Here is a 20,587-nt window from a genome sequence, read left to right on the forward strand (position 1 = left end):
TGTCTCTTTCCATCTGATCTGAAACAAAATCCTGGGATATTTTTTTTTAATTTGTTTGTTTAATTTCTGTTTAATATCTGTTTTTTCTTGTTTCTTCTGAAGACCAACATCAAATCAAAACAAACATCCCAAGCCATTATTTAAATAACGGGAGCTCGGTGCCACTGATTTAAAGGGATTTAACTCCAACCTTAAAGCCTGGAGCGCTGCCATTTCCTGATTAATTCTTCCACAAAAAACAAAGATAAAACCCATCCTGGCCTTTCCCCTGCTCCTGGCAGGATGAGTGGTAGAGAGAGAGAGAGTCTGAGGATTTGATCAGAGGGTTTGATCCCTTGAGGTTTTGGAGTTTTCCATCCATCTCCTGCCCTTTCCAGCTGTCTCCTGTGGATATTCCTCAGGAATATGATCCCAGCGCTGGCTGTGTTCTGGAATCAAATCCCAACAGTGTTAAAGAACACCTGGAAAGCTCTCTGACCAGGAATATACAGCATCTAGGAATGATCCATGGGCTGAAATTCCAAATTATTCCATTAAGAAACAAGATCAGGAGAGGATTTATCCACATGTCCAGCTCAGTGGCCTGACTTGGACAGTGCCTGGGGGAGATTCCAGACCAAGCAATCCCTGCTCTTGCTGGAGTTAGTCCCATTCCAGGAGAATTCCCTGTAACCTCAGCTCTGGGTGATGCCCAACTCCCTGGAATGCCATGGCTTCTGTCTTGGATCATGTTCAAGGATAGGACTTTTTACAAAAATATTGGCAAGGGGGAAATGCTTCCCACTGCCAGAGGGCAGGGAGAGATGGGATATTGGGAAGGAATTGTTCCCTGGGAGGGTGGGGAGACCCTGGAATAGAATTCCCAGAGAAGCTGTGGCTGCCCCTGGATCCCTGGCAGTGCCCAAGGCCAGGCTGGACAGGGACTGGGGCAACCTGGGACAGTGGAAGGTGTCCCTGCCATGGCAGGGAATGGGATGAGCTGGGATTTAAGGTCCTTTCCCTCAAAAACCATCCTGGGATTCTCTGGTTCATTTGGGCATAGTTACCTGCCTGCCTGTCCCAAAGCATCCAGGACTAAACTTCCAGCATTGCTCTGCTCCCTGAGGGAATTGTTTCTGTTTTCTGTGGTTTCTGATCCCCAACTCTGCTGTGCCACCTCGGCCTGCTGAGTCAGCACTTCATCATTGACAGCAGCTCAGGATCCCAGAATCCCAGGATGGTTTGGGTGGGAAGGGACCCTGAAGCCAATCCATTGCCACCCCAGCCATGGCAGGGACACCTTCCACTGTCCCAGGCTGCTCCCAGCCCTGTCCAACCTGGCCTTGGACACTGCCAGGGATCCAGGGGCAGCCACAGCTTCTCTGGAAAACCCTCACCACCCTCACAGCCAGGAATTCCTTCCCAATCTCCCAACTCTCTCTGCCCTCTGGCAGTGGGAAGCCATTCCCTGTGTCCTGTCCCTCCATCCCTTGTCCCCAGTCCCTCTCCAGCTCTCCTGGATCCCCTCTAGGCACTGGCAGGAGCTCTGAGCTCTCCCTGGATCCTTCTTCTCTCCATTCCCAGCTCTCCTGAGTCACTGACATTGATTTAAACCCCACCAAGGTTTATTAAACATCCAAGTGACATTCCCAAGGCCCATTCCTGTGTCCTGTTTGTCATTCCATCAATCCCAGTGGAACATTCTCCATCAGAGCTGATCCCAAGCTCCTTTCCCACCAACCTCCACCACCTCATTATTCCATTCCCTCCATTTTCCTCTTGCTTTTTCCCTCTTCCCCCTTTCCTGGGTAATAAACTCCTCCATCCCAAGATGGCCTTTGGGAACATCCCATTATTCCATTATTTATCTGCTGGGAATGAAATCTTGACTCCATTCCTCCTCTTCTCCCCCTTAATAAGCTTTTAATCCATGCTGGAAGTTCAACAATCCCCCCTTGGCTCTGGAGTTTCCTTAAAAGCCTCTAGGATGGCCTTTATCCAAAAGCCCTTCGGAAAATGGAATAACTGCTCTCCATTATCCAAATTTACGAACTAAACATAAAACCAAATGATCTTTTCCCCTTATTTATTAGAGGGATTTTAATTCTGCTTTTAATTATGATTTCAACTCAATTAATACACAGCAGCAGCCACAGTTGCTAAATGGAATTTGCAAATGTGCTCAGGTAAAGCATTTGTTCCACAGGAAAAAAATGCACATTTGGGATTCATTATGACCATTGCCAAATTGATCATTAATGAAGCTTCAGGGTTAATTAAAACCAGGTGCAAATTTCTCAGGGAGAGCGGGAAATAGGGCTGGAAAATCCCCTTTTTTTTTGTAAAAAATGTGTTTATTCCTGCAGCTCCCGAGCGAAACATCTGAATTTCCCCTTTCCCAACAATATTTCAGGATTAAGTGGAATTTTCACCTCCCTCTCCACATTGTGTTAATGGGTTTCCAGGGAAAATTCCAATAGCAACCAGCTCCAGCCAGGGAGAGTTGCCTCATTCCAGCCCCCTTTGCTTCCAACAAAAGCCATAGAATTAATAAAGCATTTGGGAATGATTCCAGACTTTCCCTCCTCCCCTGCGAGCAGAAAAAAGGATGTTGATCCCATTTTACAGCTCAGGCTTTCTGGGATGGAAAACAGGGAATGTTCTCCAGGTTTCCAAGGAGGGCAAGGGTGGATCCTTTGCCTTTCCAGGTGGGATTCCCAGGCTTGGTCTGATCCCAAATCTTCCTTATTTTAGGGAAAAGTATGCACCAGGACATTGTCTCGTCCCTGTTCCTACAGGATATCTTGGATCAAAAATCCCTTTCCAACAATTCCCTTTTTTTTGCTGGTACAAGGGCAAAAATAGGGAATGAAATTGGGATGAGGCTGAACCGGAAAAGGTTTTCAGGGATTTAGGAGGAGTCAGATTATTCTCCACTTCCAAAAGGCAGGAAATGTTGGGAGGAGCTCAGATATTTTGGAAAAGCACCCTAAAACCTGGCTGGGCTCATGGCACATCCAAGGGGAAAATCCCAGGAAAGAATCTTTCACAGGACAGAACCACAGCATTTGTTTTCTTTGCATCCCTCTCCAGTGGGGATGTGGAACATCAGAATTCCAGGGTGCTGTGGTGTGGAATTCCTGGGTGTGGAATTCGTGGATACAGACCCTCCAGTGGCTGTGGAGGGACATCACCAGAATTCCATGACTTTGGAGCAGAGATCCAGAGCCAAACCTTCTCCTTTGCTTCCAGGTCCCATCGTGCGAGGCCAACTCTCCAGGCAGCTCTCCAGGCACTGCAGCCTTCCAGGTAAATCCATGGAAAAGGATGTCCTGGGAAAAAGCTGGGAAAAACCTGGGAGTGGGTGAAGGAGGAATCCCAGGGATTTGAGTTTCAGCAGTGGCTTTGTGCTGCTCGTGAGTCCCAAGTGTCCCAGTGCTTGGTGGCTCCTTGGGGCTTCCATCCTTTTCCACATCCATGGGATAACCCCAAACCCGTTGTGTGTGTTGGACAAGGTGGATTTGAGGCTGGAAGTGGAGATGAACCAACACCTTCCAGAGCTGGCTTGGAAATCTTCCCAAATCCTGGGATTTAGTGTCCTCCAAAGGTGATCAGAGATGGCATCGAAGGGAGGTTTGGGGTGGATTTTGGGAACATTTTATTCATGGAAAAGGTGGCTCAGGACAGTGGTGGAGTCCCCATTCCTGGAGGGATTTAAAGTCCATGTGGATGGGGCACTTGGGGACATGGATCTGTGGTGGGTTTGGCAGAGCTGGGAATGGTTGGATTTGGGGATCTTAGGAGGCTTTTCCAAACTCATGATCCCATGAGGGAATGAGCCACCTCTCCTAGAAGCCTTTGACATTTAATGGGATCTTTCAACGGGAATCCACACATTCCTCACATTTTGGGAACAGCCACAGTCCAGGACCACAAACAGCCATTTCCCAAAAGATTCCACGCTCCAAAAAGGAAATGGAAAAGGAAGAGGTGCAGCTGGAATGTGGAAGGGAGAATGCCAAGGGCTGGATTAGACTCTGGCAGCTTTTCCATCTTGGCGTCAAACTCCTGGAGCAGGAAAAGGAGCAAAGAGTGAGAAAAAGGGGAAGTGCATGGGATCATTTGCAGACTTTGTCTCCTTTTTGGGATGAGGTGGATTTTGTTTCCTTCCATCTGCTCCATCTCCCTGTGGAATGCTGCTGGACAGGGACAATGCTGCTGTTTAATCTGGCTGGATGAGGAGTTGGCTGGACCTTTGGAATAAGGATGGGATCCAAGGATCTTCCAAGTCCATCTCTCCATGTATTGGGACACAATTCCAAGAGTGGAATTGATGGAGCTGCAGGGATTCAGGCAGATCTCTGCTTCCCAAACTGGCCCCATAAAGAAGGGGAAGCCCAGAATCCTGGAGACTCCATGAGAAAGAGACACACCAGGAGCACCAGCATCCAATGCTGGGTTACCTGACCATGGAATATTCACAAATCCGGGTCAAACCAGGCAGAATTCCTGCCAAATAGGAGGAGAATTCCGGGAAGGAGGAGAAGGAAGCTGAGATCCCACCTGGATGAAGGAAATGGGGATCTGTGGATTAGCAGTGCCATTCCTGGGAATTCCTCTTCCTTTGAGGAATTTAGGCCCCTTTTTTAACCCAATCCCCTTGGAGCTGAGCAAAAACATTTGTTTGGAATGAGAAAAGAATTCCAATTTGCTCTTTCCCCCAGTAAAAAGTAGGAATTGCTGTAATTCCCACCTTTCCCATGTGCCTTCCTGGCAAGCAAACTGAGCACTCTCCTGGCCCTGCCTGGGATCTCCCCAGTTCCCTAATTCCCATTAATTGTGGGTTTTCTCCTTGGTAAAAATCTCCAGGCAGGAAGTGAGTGCAGTTCCAGCCACATGGAAAGTGCCGAGATTCCTGGAAGGAACTCCTGGAAAATTCAGAGGAAAACAAATTTCTGTGCAAAGAAAGACAGCTGGATCCATCCAAAAAGCGATCCCTGGGAATATCATGTTTCTGGAAACTGGGAAACACCTTCCCACCTTTCCTCTGTGACTCCCACACAAGTCCTGCCTTGATTCCTGAGGGAATCTCCCACTTCCCACACAGGGATTGTGGGCAGGAATTTGCTGGGTTTTAGAAACTGGTGAGGCCAAAGAAGAAGCACTTGGGTGGGAATTGTCTTCTGTGAAAAAAGGGGGAAGACGAAAGGAATGGCTGAGTTTTAGCAGAGAAGAGCAAGGTCAGAACAGCTGGACAGATTCCCTAAAAATATCAAGGAGCTTGGAGAGGTGGGAATGTTGAGCCAAGGCAGCTCTGTCCTGATCTCCTGGACGGCAGAAAATCCTGGAATGGAATTTTGGCTGAAGTTGTGCCTTGATGATGGAAAACAGCTCAGGGAATGGTCCCAGAAGAGTGGGATAAGAGGAGAGGAGGTTTTGTCCCAGCTCTGGACAGGTCTTGGTGATTCCTGACTTGATTCCCTGTGGAATGAGGGGAACATGGATCCTGTGGTTTGGGAAAAACACAGAGACCCTTTGTCTCAGTGAAGGAATCCCAGTGATTCCTTTTTCTCCATGTGGGAAGAGATTGGCAGGTGACCAACAAAAACCTGGGTTCCCTTAAGACCCTCCTCTGGAGTCAGTCCTGCCAGATGGACAAGCCAGGATCTGGATTTCCTCAAATCCTGGGCTTTCCTCAAAGCCTGCTCTGCCTGACTCCAATGGAATGTTCTGTTCCTGGCTTTCCTCCCCATTCCTTCTCCTCTCCTCCCCATTCCTTCTCCTCTCCTTCCGCCTTTGCTCTATCCCTCTTTTCCCATCAGCAAGAAGGATTTAACTCAGGGTCAAGACCTCCAGCCAATCCCAAATCCTGAATTTAGGAAGCAAAAGGCAGCAAAGGGATTAGGATGACTTGAAGTTGCATCTTATGGTTTCAAGGCTGTCCTTTCCCACCCATCCACGACCTGGATGTGACACAAACCCCACCTGGAATTATGGCATTGATTAAGGAGCAGGATGGGCCAATGGCATTGGAGTCATGGCTCTGAACTCAAGTGGATCCTTCATTCTCCTGGAATTTCCCCATTCACTGGTGCCATCATAATTTGGCTGGAATATTTTTCCCAGTCATGATGTCAAAGTTCAGTCCCAACTCAGCTTCTGCATCCCAATGTCCCCATGGGCGCTGAGGGCGTTTATTCTCCTTCCAGCAGAGGAGAAATCCTGGATGCTGCCAATTCCTCTGGTGGTAATTCCTCATCCAGGCCTTTGATTCCTCCTCCTGGGCAGATGTGGCAGATCCAGATGTGTTGGTGTCCAGAGTGACCATGGGAATGGGAGAAATCCTGCTAGGCCGGGAGAGGATGCAGAGAGCAGAGGGATGCCCTGAAGGATGATTCCAGGATTTCCCACCCTCCTGACTCAAAAAACCCACCCAATCCTACTTGGAAGAAGACATGGAATTTGCTTCCTTACCTCTGGCTCCTTCAGCATCTGTGGGATTCCCAACCTTAATTAATTTAGCCAAAGGAGACAATGAGGGAACTAAATGCTCTGTAGAACTGAAAAAAACCTGGGATGAAGCAGACCTTTACTTCCATGGATTTAACCTTAACTGTATCCCAAAACTGGTCTGGTTTTGCTCAGGTTTTGAAGGAAATCACATCATGGCAAAATGCCTTTGGAGTTTTTTTATAAGATCCATCCCTAAAAAAGGAGGTTTAATCCATGGAAAAGTGGTGCTGGCATGGATTTTGGTTTCAGCATCCCCCTTTGCTGGGTAAGATGGAAGTCTGTGTTCCAAATCCAGATTTCCCATCCCAAAAACTCCACACAAAAATGGAAACAGCAGCAAGTGCCCAGCTGGGATTTGAAATAAAATGGGATTCATGCAGTTTTTCTGGAGAAGTAGAGCACGGCCAGCCAGCACATGGAGGGTGTTTTGTTATCCTTGGGATGAGGGAAAAGCAGGACAGAGTGGCTCCTCTGCTCCCAACTCCCTAGGGATGAACCCAAAACCCCAGAGAGCCGAGAGGAGGTGCTGCAAGACGAGGGATGATGAACAAACTTCCGGAAAGCTCCGCCAAGGTGTGCAAAGCCTCTGGAAGGAAAAAACCCTCCCTGGGCTCCTGGCACTGCTCCAGTCTCCTCCTCCTCTTCCCAATCCTATTAGAATTAGAGGGATAGAGCTATAAGAGGAAAAGCCCATCCCTAGAGCAGTGCTGACAGCTTGGCCTTTAAATCTTTAATAAGCACTGGCAGCAGGTCAGCACGTGGAAACAGGAATGCAGTGCTGTGGAGCTTTGCTGGAATGTCTGGGAATACCCAGGGAAGCTCAGCCGTTCCAATGAAATGATGGACTCTCAGCATTGTTGTTATTCCATAGAAGATCTTTCCCCTTTCACTTGTGTGCCATGAATTCCATCCCAAGCCACATTCCTGTGTCCTGTCAGGATGTTGTTGTCTCCTCTCATTCCAAAAGGGTTTGGAATGCCCCAGTGGAATTGGAATTCAGCTCACACTCCCTCCTCCAGGTCTCACTTTGGGACTTACTTGGGTGCAAAACCAGCTGCTCTGGGATATTGACTGGAATTAGATCTGGAACCTTTCCAGCTGCACTGGTGGAGATCACAAAGGCTTTGCCAGAGCCTCTGGATGAAGTTTGTGGTCATGGGAAGTAGGAGGCCCTGGTTAGAGCCTGGGAAGAGTCAGGAATTGTCTCAGGAATCCCAGTTAATGAGGGATTCCCAGTTAATGGGCACATGGTGTGTTGGGTTCCTGCTGCTATCTCCTGGAGGGAGCATCTTCTTCTGGGTCATGATGGTTGGTGGAGATCCAGCCTGGCCAGGCTGTCCTGGGGCAAATTCCTGATATCCTGGTTTCTGGCAGCCAGAGGACACAGAATCCTGCTGGGCTGAGGGGTTTTTGGGAGCTTGAGCACCCAGTTCCATCCCCTGCTTCCCATGACTAGGTGGAGCAGGATTGGTTTTATCCCAAATCAGGGTGGTCTTGGCCAAAGTCACCATCCACCTCTGGAAGAGCAGGGAGAGATGGGATATTGGGAAGGAATTCCTCCCTGTGAGGGTGGGCAGGCCCTGGAATAGAATTCCCAGAGAAGCTGTGGCTGCCCCTGGATCCCTGGAAGTGTCCAAGGCCAGGTTGGACAGAGCTTGGAGCAACCTGGGATAGTGAAAGGTGTCCTGGGTGATCCTCCTGGGTTATGATTCCATGTTCCTTGTCTCCCTGATGGGAAGATCGTGTGGAAATGAGGCATTTATGGGATTTACTGCACTCTGTGCCAATGGGATGATGCTGCTCTGAGCCTCAGTCATGGAGAGGCAAATCCCCAGGATGGAGGAGGAGCTACAGCTGGATCCAAAGCCTTATCCAGGTGGCAAATGGAAGTCTCTGTGTGGAAATGTCAGGAAAGAACACAATGGAAAGCTGAAGCACTAATCCCAGTTTAGGATAAACACTTTGTATTCCTCTTTTGGAAATCTGTGTAAATGAGGCAATGTCTGGAAAGCCAGGGATAGAACGCTTTAGGAAAAAGGCAGGAGAGCAGAAATGTGGGATGTGGTCACAGGCACTGCCCAGAGCTGAAGGATCATCCCAAGAAGGCTTTGGGAGGCACTGGGAGTTTTCCTGATCATTCCTCACCCTGGAAACACAGTGTGGGTCTCTGGGAGGGGCTTTGGATTCTATTCCCATCCACCACCTCTTCCCTCTGCCTCATTTGCCTTCTAAGATTTTCTCCTATGGATCTTGATTTTCAGGAAGCTCCTGGCTCAGCCTGCCTGTTCCTGAGCCTTCGGAACCAGAGCAGAGCCCCAAAAAACCCATGTCCTCCTCCGAGCCCATCCTGGACCTCAAGGGAGATGTGGCAGAAGCACTTCCAGGTGAGAACCAGCACTTCCAGGGGGGAACCAGCACTTCCAGGGAAAACTAGCACTTCCATGTGGGAACCAGCACTTCCAGGGGGGAACCAGCACTTCCAGGGAAAACTAGCACTTCCATGTGGGAACCAGCACTTCCAGGGGGGAACCAGCACTTCCAGGGGAAAACCAGCACTTCCAGGTGGGAACTAGCACTTCCAGGTGCTGTTTGCTCTCCCAGTGCTGGCATCACACCACAGAGAGCCTTTCATGGCCCTGCACTCTATAGGGATATTTTCCTGCCAGCTCCATGTCACAGTCCCTCCCTCTCCCCACTGCATCCATCCTTCCCCCCAAATGGCCTGACTTGCTCCCGATTCCCATTATTCCAACGCCAGGATGAGCTGAGGCTTGGAGTCCAAGGCACGTTGGCTGGTGCTCAGCTCAGCCTGGAGAAGAGGCTGGAAGAGGCAGATGGCACAGGGAGGAGCTGGGATTGGGTCTGCACTGCTCATCCAGACTCTTTCCATTGGCTGGGAATGGGGATGTGGAGCTGCAGGTTTCATGGGATTGATCCAATGGAAGGTGTCCCAGTTGGAAGTGGATGAGCTTTAAGATCTTCTCCAACCCAAACCATTCCATGATTCCATGGTTTGATGACTCTCCACACCCTGCTGTGCATCCTTGTTCAGCTCCAATGGCTCTGGCAGCTTCCAGGGAATCTCCTGGTCTGGGCATTGCAAGGTCTCCACTCATGGATATCCATCCCAGGAGAGGTTGTCCTGCCAAGTCCCCCCATCCCCAAACTCTGCTGCTGTTTAAACAAGCCCTAAATCCACACCAGGCTCCTACAGGTTCTCCCACCTTCAACAAATTTCCCATGTGGATTTGCTCCCAACAATCCTGCGTGTGCCAGGTCAGAGAGCAGGAGGGAATGCTGATCCACCTACCTGGGGTTGGAGCATTCAACTTCCCAAAATCAGGATGGCAAGGTATCAGTGATCCCCCACTCACACAGGAGATCCTTGACCTCCTCCTGAGAAACTGCAACACAACTTTGGCTGTTTCTGTGAAGAAAGGAAAAATTCCTGTTTGCTGGAATTCCCCAAGAAGAGCCATGAGGATCCCAGGATTTACTGGACTCACCTGTCTTTCATTTGTTTATTCCAAGGGAACCCAGTGAAGCAGAAACTTCATTCCTAGGACATCAAACTTCCTGTCCCTTCCTGGTGTTACAGCCAGGAGAGCCCAAACTCCCTTTTTTCCCCAAAATATCAACTCCAAACAATTTCTGTGCTTCCTTTCCATTTTCCTGATTTATTCTCTGTCTCATCCTTCCCAAGCTGTGGATGCAGGCAGGACACTGCCATCCCACCTCAGGGCTGTGTCCAGGGCTGGTCTCCTGTGCCTGGGGATAAATTTGTCCTGAGAGAAATGGTGCTCCAGGAGCCAGCAGATCCCTCTTCCAGGTATATCCTGGAGCATCCCTGTGGTTGCTGGAGTGAGGTTAGGAGTTATTCCAGCTGGGAAAGAAACCTGGCAGTGATGGGAATAACTGATCCCATCGTTCACACTGCAGCATCTGTTCAGGACTTGCTCCATGACATTCCCAAAGCTGGTCCATGCCTTTGGAAAAATCTTCCAGCTTGAAGGGTTCAGCACAGGGGTGGCTGTCCCCAGCTGAGCCCTGGGGATTCCAAGCCTGGGATGAAGCTCAGGCTCACCAGGAGCTGCTCCTCTTGGAACAGCAGGAATTCTTGGCAAGGCCTTGCCATCCACACTGTGGATCATTAATTCCTGCAATAAGGTCTTAGAATCATAGAGTTACTTAGGTGGGAAAAGACCCCGAGGACCATCAAGTCCAAGCATTCCCCCAGCACTGCCAAGGCCACCCACGTCCCCAAGTGCCACATCCACGTGCCTTTTAAACCCCTCCAGGGATGAGGATCCACCCTTGCCCTGGGCAGCTGTGCCAGGCCTGGAAAAACTTTTTGGGGAACAAAGGGTTATCCAAACCCTGGATCGGCTTGGCAGGAAGGGAAAGCTGCTTTTGCTCCACGTGGTCCCAAACCCTCCACCCCAGCCAGCTGTTTTGCTGATGTCAAGCAGGATGGCTCCGCTGGCTCTGCTTCCAGCAGCTCCCATCATCCAAGGGCTCTGCGCCGTCACCGGAATTTGACCTCTGCTGTCTGAATCCCTCATAATTCCCGTCCCAGCCATAAAGCTGGAAGCTCTGCTCTGGAGGAGAGTGAGGGAATCAGGTGGTCACGCAAAGTCTTGGGGTGGGACAGCTGCTCTCCATCCCTGCCCCTGAGCTGGCTGCACTTCCAGAGGCATCCCGCAGCTCCTCGGGCTGATCGGATCCATCCAGCAGCCTAAAGGACTTGGCAAGGAGCTGCAGCATCCCAGCGCTGGGAAAAACAACTTCTGCCCACGGAGAGGAGGCAGAAAGAGTTGGGAGACCTTTGGAGGGGGGTTTGAGAGATCTCTGAAGAGGGGTTTAGTTGCTCTTTTCCCTGTTTTCCTGGGAATGCCAGAACTGGAGCAGATTGGAGCATATGTTCAATTAATCAGTGACAGGGAATATCCACCGCGAAATGGATATTTTATATATACGGATAAAAATAAGGGAAAAAAAAATTTGGACTGCACAGATCCACAGGAAACAGCCTTAAACTGACAGGAGGGCTCCCAAAAAACAAAAAGGGAATGTTTGGGAAACATGAACAGCTGCACAGGGGTGGATTGAATTGCAGGAATAACCGGTGATGAAGGCAGCCAAAATTCCAGCCCCAAACACTGCTCCCCTCCCTCAGCCCTCGCTCTTGGGCGCTGTCCTCTCCAGGGGGAGCAGAAAATCAGGAAATCAGGAGAATCAGGAGGAATTGGAGATGAAAGGCGCCGTGGGATGACCTGGGAGCGGCAATTAGCTGCTGATGGATATCTGCTGGCTCAGGGTGGAGTGGCGAGGGCTGAGTTAGATCCCGGCGGGAGCTGGCCGGGAATTAGAGACACGGAAACCTTGGGCGGGTTTGTCCCAGCTCCAAGGGATTGAAGTCCTGGAGAACAAAAGGTGGCTGGAGTTAGATCTCCATCTGTCAGTGCTGACAGACACGCGGATTTAAAGGCTAAAAAGGTCGGAGTTACACAGCATCCCAAGCCCGATCCTGCTGAGCTGAGTGTCTCCCATGCACAGGAGTCGTGGAATAGAATCCCAGACTGGTTTGGGTTGGAAGGACTTTAAAGGTCACCTAACCCCCCCTTGCCATGGCAGGGACACCTTCCACTGTCCCAGGCTGCTCCAAGCCCTGTCCAGCCTGGCCTTGGACACTGCCAGGGATGAGGCAATGCAGTCGTGGCTTCGAGCTGGAGGCATTCCCACATTCCAGCCATTCCTGCAGTGTGTGGATATCCACAGGCACTCAGCAAACACTGATCTAATTTAGATGAAGGATCTCCAGGGCATTCCTGCAATCCCATTCTCCCTACATGGACCACGATCCTGCAAAGCTAAACATCCTCATAAAACTGGCACAGATTCCTGCCAGGGCCTAAAGGGGATCCAGGAGAGCTGCAGAGGGACTGGGGACAAGAGCTGGAGGGAAAGGACACAGGGAATGGCTTCCCACTGCCAGAGGGCAGGGAGAGATGGGATATTGGGAAGGAATTGTTCCCTGTGAGGGTGGGCAGGCCCTGGCACAGGGTGCCCAGAGAAGCTGTGGCTGCCCCTGGATCCCTGGCAGTGCCCAAGGCCAGGCTGGACAGGGCTTGGAGCAACCTGTGACAGTGGAAGATGTCCCTGCCCATGGCCAGGGTGGAACAAGGGGACTTTTAAGGTCTCTCCCAACCCCAATCATTCCGTGATTCCTATAAAAGATGAAATCATGACCTCCATACCCCCAGGGTGATGTTTGTGAGCACGTCTCCATCACTTATGCAATTCCCTATGTTTTTCCCACAGAGAACCTGGGAGCAATGGGGGAACAGAGCTCCTGCCCACCCAGGGACACTCCAGGGAGTGGACAATCCATGGAACACACAGAACCAACACCAACAGGTACCACTGTCCAGCTTTCCCCACCCTGGGGAGCTGCACCTTCCCTCCAAGGAACCCCAGCCCTCAGAAAAATCCCTGAAATCCCTGATCCCGCCTTGGCTCCTCCTGGCAGCACCTGTATGATGGAAAGATACCTGGATAACTTTCCCAAAGCTCCAAAGGCTTTCAAGAGGTGCTTTTGCTGTTTGAATTTTTTTCCCCAGTTTCTTGCTGGGCTTTCCCAGCAGGAAAAAAGAGCATCCAGGATGAGTGGAGTTGGGTTTTCTGCCACCCATGTCACGAGTTTGGGGCTCCAGCTGCTCTCTGCACCTGAGCTGGGTGCCTCCTGCCAAGGGATCCAGAATTCCCTGTGGACCCAGCAGGGATAACTGGAATTGCCAGGGCTGTGTGGCAGGACAGAAGTTCCCAGAGCTGTTCCCAGCTGGATTAATCCCATCAAACAGAACATTTCAGGCAGAGTCAGGTCCTGAGATTGACAGGATCCAGGAGCTGGCATGGAAGCAGCTGCTTTGGATTGGGTACTGGGATGGTGTGGATACACCCTGGGCATCCTGGGGATCTTCTGGATACACCTTGTGCATCCTGGGGATGTTCTGGATATGCCCTGGGCATCCTGGGGATGTTCAGCATATATCCTGGGCATCCTGGGGATCTTCTAGATGCATTCTGGGGATGTTCTGGATACACCCTGGACACCCCCTTCCCACATTTCCCAAACCCAGCTTGCTCTTCCAGCTCGTTTAGAAACTACTATCCATCCTTTTTGGCCCACATCACCCAAGTTTAAGAGGCTGGAAGGAATTTTAAGAAGCTCGTAAAGGAACCGAGATATTGCTGGTGCACCCCATTCCATGTGCAGCTCCTGGTTTCTCCATCTGAAAACTGGAAGGAAAAGAGCTGCTGAAAGAAAGCCATGGAAGAGAAACATGGAATGGTTTGGGTTGGAAGGACCTTGAAGCTCATCCAGTGCCACCCCTGCCATGCAGGGACACTTTCCACTGTCCCAGGCTGCTCCAACCCCTGTCCAGCCTGGCCTTGGACACTGTCAGGGATCCAGGGGCAGCCACAGCTTCTCTGGGAATTCTATCCCAGCCCCTCCCCACCCTCCCAGCCAGGAATTCCTTCCCAATATCCCACCTAATCCTTCCCTCTGGCAGTGGGAAGCCATTCCAGCCAGGACCACATAAAAAATCCCTCCCTGGTTATTTTGGGAAAAGCTGGGTCTCTGCAACAAATGGTGGGAAAGCAGAAGCAATCCTGGAGACCAATGGGGTGTGAGCTGCAGATCCCTCGTTTGGGATCACCAGGAATGAGCTGCTGGGACCTCACAGCATCCATGGGATGGAAGCAGTGTTGGGGAGCAGCAGATCCAGTGCTGTGAGCCTGAGCCTCAATTCCTGTCCCTGTCACAGCCTCTGGAACAACAAACCACCATCCCGAAGCTGCAGGGGTCAGGACAGTGTGTGCTTCCCCCCAAAGCAGCGGCAGGAGCTGATAATTGCCCCCAGCAGGATCCCATCGGCTCCGCGGGATGTCGGAAGTGTCGCTGCCACGCTTTAATTGGAGCTCTGGAGCACAAGGGGCACAGAGGAAGGGAAATCGATGGAAAAAAGGATCAGGAAACCAGCCAGGCTGATTCCTTTTCCCAGTGTAGCAGCTGTGAGGGGCAATCAGGAGATTGTGGGGTGTCCTTGGATCATCCGGGGGGTGACACCCCCTAAATGCCAGACAAGGCTCAAAATGGGAGGGAAGATAAACCTGAGGAAAAATTGGGATATTTGTCCAAAGCAACAGAAAAGAGGCCATGAATTTGCTCTGGAGCCAGGCTGGGAGAGATGGGAATGTTCACCTGGAGAGGAGAAGGATCCAGGGAGAGCTCAGAGCTCCTGCCAGAGCCTGAAGGAGCTCCAGGAGAGCTGGAGAGGGACTGGGGACAAGGGATGGAGGGACAGGACACGGAATGGCTTCCCACTGCCAGAGGGCAGGGAGAGATGGGATATTGGGAAGGAATTCCTGGCTGTGAGGGAGGACAGGCCCTGGAATAGAATTCCCAGAGAAGCTGTGGCTGCCCCTGGATCCCTGGCAGTGTCCAAGGCCAGGTTGGACATTGGGGCTTGCAGCACCCTGGGACAGTGGAAGGTGTCCCTGCCATGGCAGGTGGCACTGGATGAGCTTTAAGGTCCCTCCTGACCCAAACCATTCCTTGAATCCCTAATTCCAACACCAAGGAAATACCCTGGAAGCTCTGGATTGCCTCAGATCCCAGGGAACTCAGTGCCAGGTTTGGTCCAGGTCAAGCTCAGGCCCAGAGATCCCCACACTGCTGGAACCAACAGCACAGGAGGGAAACAGCCACACCCCAAGGGCTCATCCCAGCCTTTCCTTGGATGGGGTCAGAAAAGCTCTGCTCTCACAGCCAGCCTTGAGCAGAGATTCCCAGACCCAAACATCCCCAGCAGTCATGGAATATCCACTGGTGGACAGTGCTGGCTGGGAGGAACCTCCACCCCTTGACACCTGGCTGTGGTTGGATTCTGGGAATTCTGACCTGGAGCCAACTTTCCTTGGAAAACCTCCACAGATCCCCCTTGGTTTGGCTCCTCTCCAGCCCTCCCCTGTTTGGAAACACGTGTGTCCATGCAGGTGAACTCCAGGCTGGGATTCTTGGCCGGGATTTTGGCCAGGAGGAACGGAGTGTTCCAGCACCGGATGGGGAGAGAACAAATCCAAGCTGAGCTCTGCAGTTTTCAGCCAGAGCAGGAATATTTTTCCAGGGCTGAGTGTGGGAACAGCCAGAGAGGTAACAACAGGCTTTCAGTGAGTGAGGCAGAACAAAGGGGAGTTAATTGGGATGGATAATTAATGAATATTCCCAAAGATGAATCATTAAGACTCATTTGCTCCTTATGCAAAGTCCCTCAGCTACTGGAGATGGCCTAAAGCTCCTCATCAGCTTGGAATTAGCACAGTTCCTCTGCAGGTGCCTGCAGAACATGTGGAGCAAGCTGGGCACTGCTGGGATTGTGGCTGGAGAGGCACAGGAATGGCCTGGAAATCTCTCAGAATTTTCCAAGGAAAGAGATCATCATGTCTTCCCAAAGCTCTGCTCCACAGGGATCCATCAGGGTTTGCTCCTGGCCTGGAGCTCCACAGCCCAGAGCAGAGCCTGGAGCAATGGGAATGCAGCAAGAGGGAAGATTTAGATGGGATATTGGGAAGGAATTCCTCCCTGTGAGGGTGGGGACAGGCTGGGATAGAATTCCCAGAGAAGCTGTGGCTGCACCTGGATCCCTGGAAGTGTCCAAGGCCAGGCTGGACAGGGCTTGGAGCAACCTGGGATGGTGGAAGGTGTTCCTGCCCATGGCAGGGAATGGGACTGGATGAGCTTTAAGGTCCCTTCCAACCCAAACCATTCCATGACTCCATTATTCTGTGATTCTCTCAGTTTTTTCCCCAAAGGATTCTCCAGTCCCAGCCCAAGTGGCCAAACAAAGAGTTGAACTTTGGAGGAAAAGCCCTCCGTGGGTAGAATCAGAGCTCTGATCCTCTAATCCTGTTTCTCTTCCATGGCTTTATTCCAGCAGCTCTTTTCCTTCCAATTTTTGAATGAATGGGATGAGCTTCAAAGTTCTTCCCAACCTAACCCATCCCAGGATTCTGTGATTAAGGGCAGGGAGATTTCAGGATCATGGAGGTTGTGGGTTTATAGCCTTGGCAATCCACCCAAAGGACCCCAGGATGGTGGGAAATGGGGAATATTCAGGACCCATTCCCAGGAATCCTGGCTTTGCTCTCACCCTGGTGACCTGAAGGGTTCTCTGTGCCTCAGGTGGCAATACTGGGGTATAAAAATGAAAACTTTGGAAAATAAATGTTATCCTGAAGCGGCTGCAGTCACAGGATGCTCCAGGAGCTGAGATGCTGGGGAGGAACTGAAGGATTTGAATTCATTCCCCACTAAGCCAGAGGCTCCTCCTGGGAATTTGGGTGCTTATATTCCCCAAGCCTCAGCTCCACGTTTCCCAAATGCAGCTCCCAGGTTCCCAGATAAGATGATTAAAGCAACTTCGAGGCTTCATCCCATCACTCAAGGAATTTGGGGCAAAGATTCATCCCTGTAACTTCCCGGAGAGATTTGCCAAAGCAAATCCAGCCTTCAAGGGTTCTGCTGGCTGATGGATGACATTCCTGCTTCCCACCTCCAGCAGCTGCAGGGCTGGAGCTCTTCAGCAAATGTCAAAATGGAAAAAGAAAGAAAAGGGAGGAAAAGGGGGAAAAAAAATCCAACTCTGTCCTTAGAAAGGTTTTCAAAGAAAAAGAAAATCCTCCTTGATGTTTTCTGCTTCCATGCAGGGGGCAAAGGGGGAGTGGGGAATTTAATATAGGAAAGGTTTATTCCTTGTTTTGTATCTCTGCCACCAGGTGTGTTTCCAAAAGAAATCCCAGCAGGTCGGGAATTTAGGGAAAAATATTTGCTTTGTATTCAAAGCTCTTTGGGTTTGAGAAATGGGGCTTCTTACGGGGTGGGCTGAATCCCAAATCCAACCCCAGCTGGTTGGGAAGGATCCTGAGGGATCAGGAAAGCGGGAAAACAACCAAGGAGAGAAAAGAGAGAGGGAAAACTCACCCAGGAGGAGCAGGGGAGTCTCACCAGCACAGCCTTTCCCAGACTCCACGCTTTTCCTTCTGTTCAGTATTCTCCTTTTCCTGTGTAAACAGCAGGGATTGGAGCACATCTGGCCAGGGCAGATGTTGCAGCAGCGATTGCTGCTCACCTGTGGGCATGAGTGGGAGATGTCTGAGCACTGCCAGATGGTGGCTCCTCGTGGTATCCATGCCTAAATTCCTGCATGGAAAAATACACCGTGAACTGGGCAAAGGGGGAGGATAATTCATAACCTGGGCACCAATCCCTTCCTGTAATCCCCCAAAAGAGCATTTCCAGCACCCACTGCTGCCCTGACAGCCAAGGATTTTTAATGGAAGGGGAGGGAAAGGTGTATTCCTGAATTCCAGAGGTGGGGAGAGCTGGAGGAGGGGAAACTGAAATGCTGGGAGGGACTCTGCTCTGGTAAACAGAACCGTGGAATCCTGGAATGCTTTGGGTGGGAAGGACCTTAAAACTCACCTTGTTCCACCCCATCACCTTCCACTATCCCACGTTGCTCCAAGCCCCATCCAGCCAGGCCTTGGACACTGCCAGGGATCCAGGGGCAGCCACAGCTTCTCTGGGCACCCTGTGCCAGGGCCTGCCCACCTTCACAGGGAACAATTCCTTCCCAAGATCCCATCTCTCCCTGCCCTCTGGCAGTGGGAAGCCATTCCCTGGGTCCTGTCCCTCCAGCCCTTGTCCCCAGTCCCTCTCCAGCTCTCCTGGATCCCCTTTAGGCACTGGCAGGAGCTCTGAGCTCTCCCTGGATCCTTCTCCTCTTCAGGTGAACATTCCCAGCTCTCCCAGCCTGGCTCCAGCCCTGGAGCAGCTCCATGCCCTCCTCTCTCCCTGCTCCAGCAGCTCCACGTTTTTCCCATGTTAGGCATCCCAGAGCTCCTGGGGTTTCCCAGCAGACTGGAATTGAAGCTGTGAAGAGCAGATTTCACTCTGCTTTGGGAGGAAGCCATGGGAAGCCACTGCCAGGCTGAGAGCACTCAGGGACACACCTTGTTATCCCGAGGGCAGGAAAATCTCCGTGTGTTTGATCCCACCAGGAAAACAGCCCTGCACAGGAAAATAATGCCAAGAACCACCCCTTGTCCCAAAGCTTTCAAAGAGCAGGAAGGGCCGTGTTTCTGTCAAAGTTATTTCCAAAAACAGGAACTTCAGGAGAAAACAAAGCAAAACCACAACTTTCCAGCCAAATCTTTGCTCAAACAGCCCCATTTGGAGATTGTCCCTGCTGCCTGTGGAGCAGGATCTCTCCCAGACCTGAATCCCTGTCTGGGAACACCTCTGCTGGCCCATCCCAAGTTGTCACATGCCCATGGCACCTCCTGGGGCTGTCCCCAGCTGCCTCAGCATCCCATGGTGCTCCCTCCTGGGACAGGGTGGCATTCGGTGTGGTGTGACAGTGCTGGAGCTGATGGAATGTCCTGGCTGGCACAGGGATGGGGAGGATGTGTGGGAAGGATCTGCTGGGCTGGGAGAGGAGCACTGCCACCTCCCCTTGTGTGCTGGGCACAGGGATCAGATCCCTCAGAACTCTCATCTCCCTCATCTGCCTCATTCCTTCATCTCCCTCATTCCCTCATTCCCTCATTCCCTCATTCCCTCATGCCCTCATGCCCTCATTCCCTCATTCCCTCACTCCCTCACCTCCCTCATTCCCTCATTCCCTAATTTCCTCACTCCCTCATCTCCTGCCCCTTACACTCTTCTCTGCTCTCCTCCCCCAGGTCACAAGGATGCCGAGGAGCTGCAGGAAAGCCCTGGGATGAGGCAGGACCCAGCTGACTCCGGCGGTGGGAATGCTGCTGGAACCTCCATCCCTGAGGAGCCCATCCCAGCTCCATCCACAGACCAGCCCATCCCAGCTCCATCCATGAACCAGCCCATCCCAGCTCCATCCACAGACCAGCCCATCCCAGGTGGAGATGCTCAGTCAGAGGAGAAGGATCCCAGCCCCACCAACTCCCTGCCGTGGCCAGAAGCTCCAGAGGAGTTCCCAGCCCGCCCCAACACGCTGGACTTTTCCAAATCCCTGAAGAAGCCAGAGGAGGTGAAGCAGGCGGGGCAGCGGCGGGGCAGTGGCCACTCAGCGGTCAAGGAGAACGGCGTGGAGGTCACCACGGCCACCAGCGCGGCCACCAGCGAGGAGCGCCGGGCGCTGCAGTCCGAGCTGGGCAAGTGCATCGAGGAGTTCCGCAGGATCAAGATCCCGGTCGCCTTTCCCAACAAAAAACGGCAGTGGCAGAGCGAGCTGCTGAAGAAATACCAGCTCTGAGAGGAGATCCCACCTCCCACCCCAGGGAATGATGTTCTCCAGGCTGCTGGATGGCTGTGCTGCTGTTCCAGGCGCTCCATGCTCCCAAAATGGGGAGCAGAAGTGGCTCGTGAAGCCCATCCAGATGTTGAAAGGGTCACAAGCCTGTTCCCACATGGTCGTTGAGGGGACACAGGCACAGCTGGAGGACAAGGAATGAAATCCAGGGTGACTGTTCAGGACCAGAAGAAATTCCCACATTTCTGAGACTGAATTTTCCTGGCGTTTCAAACAATAAAATCAAGTCAGTGTGCAAAATGAACTCCAGTCTCCTCATGGCTTCAGGGCAAATGTGGGAACTGGGCTCTTCCAAACTCCACAAGTGGCTTGGAGATTGAGTTTCCTTAATTGTTTGACCCTTGGGGCTGTGGAGGGGGAGACTGGATCCACATTTTTATTCCTTTTATATGGAGCCAGGAAAGTGCTCGGGAAAACGTTCAGGGATATATTTAAGGAAGTGTTGAGGGAAGTGTTTACAGAGAGCCAGAGATAACCGTGGGCAGAGCTGGCAGCCAGCAAAAGGCTCCAAACCCACAGCATTCCCTGCACAGGATCCCCAATTCCCAGGAGACAGAGAGGCATGGAGCTTATCGGAGCACAGGATATCTGAGCCAGAGGCTGCTGGATCTGGAATCTGTCCATGGCTCCTCGAGCTGCAAAGGCACTGCCAGTGCCAAAAGGGGTTGGCAAACATTCCCAGA

The 20,587-nt window shown here is 51.6% G+C and overlaps 1 protein-coding gene across 1 annotated transcript; it reads left to right on the forward strand.

Annotated features, from left to right (window-relative positions):
• The first annotated feature begins 2,826 nt into the window (after positions 1-2,826).
• Positions 2,827-20,153, forward strand: LOC146437244 (uncharacterized). Its single transcript, XM_085060000.1, has 4 exons — positions 2,827-3,288; positions 8,754-8,876; positions 12,814-12,909; positions 19,300-20,153. The coding sequence occupies exons 1-4, from the start codon at positions 2,988-2,990 to the stop codon at positions 19,845-19,847; spliced, it is 1,068 nt and encodes a 355-aa protein (XP_084916126.1). The 5' UTR covers positions 2,827-2,987; the 3' UTR covers positions 19,848-20,153.
• Positions 20,154-20,587: the final 434 nt, after the last annotated feature.

Source organism: Lichenostomus cassidix, chromosome 4A, assembly GCF_008360975.1.
Source record: "Lichenostomus cassidix isolate B80296 chromosome 4A, HeHo_3.0, whole genome shotgun sequence".
Classification (NCBI taxonomy): domain Eukaryota; kingdom Metazoa; phylum Chordata; class Aves; order Passeriformes; family Meliphagidae; genus Lichenostomus; species Lichenostomus cassidix.

What these genes read in the sequence shown, in the direction of transcription:
- LOC146437244 (XM_085060000.1), top strand. Translation starts at nt 2,988, where the DNA reads ATGGCACATCCAAGGGGAAAATCCCAGGAAAGAATCTTTCACAGGACA. An exon ending in CAGGCACTGCAGCCTTCCAG is followed by an intron (nt 3,289 to 8,753) that starts GTAAATCCATGG and finishes CTTGATTTTCAG; the next exon opens with GAAGCTCCTGGCTCAGCCTG. An exon ending in TGTGGCAGAAGCACTTCCAG is followed by an intron (nt 8,877 to 12,813) that starts GTGAGAACCAGC and finishes TTTTTCCCACAG; the next exon opens with AGAACCTGGGAGCAATGGGG.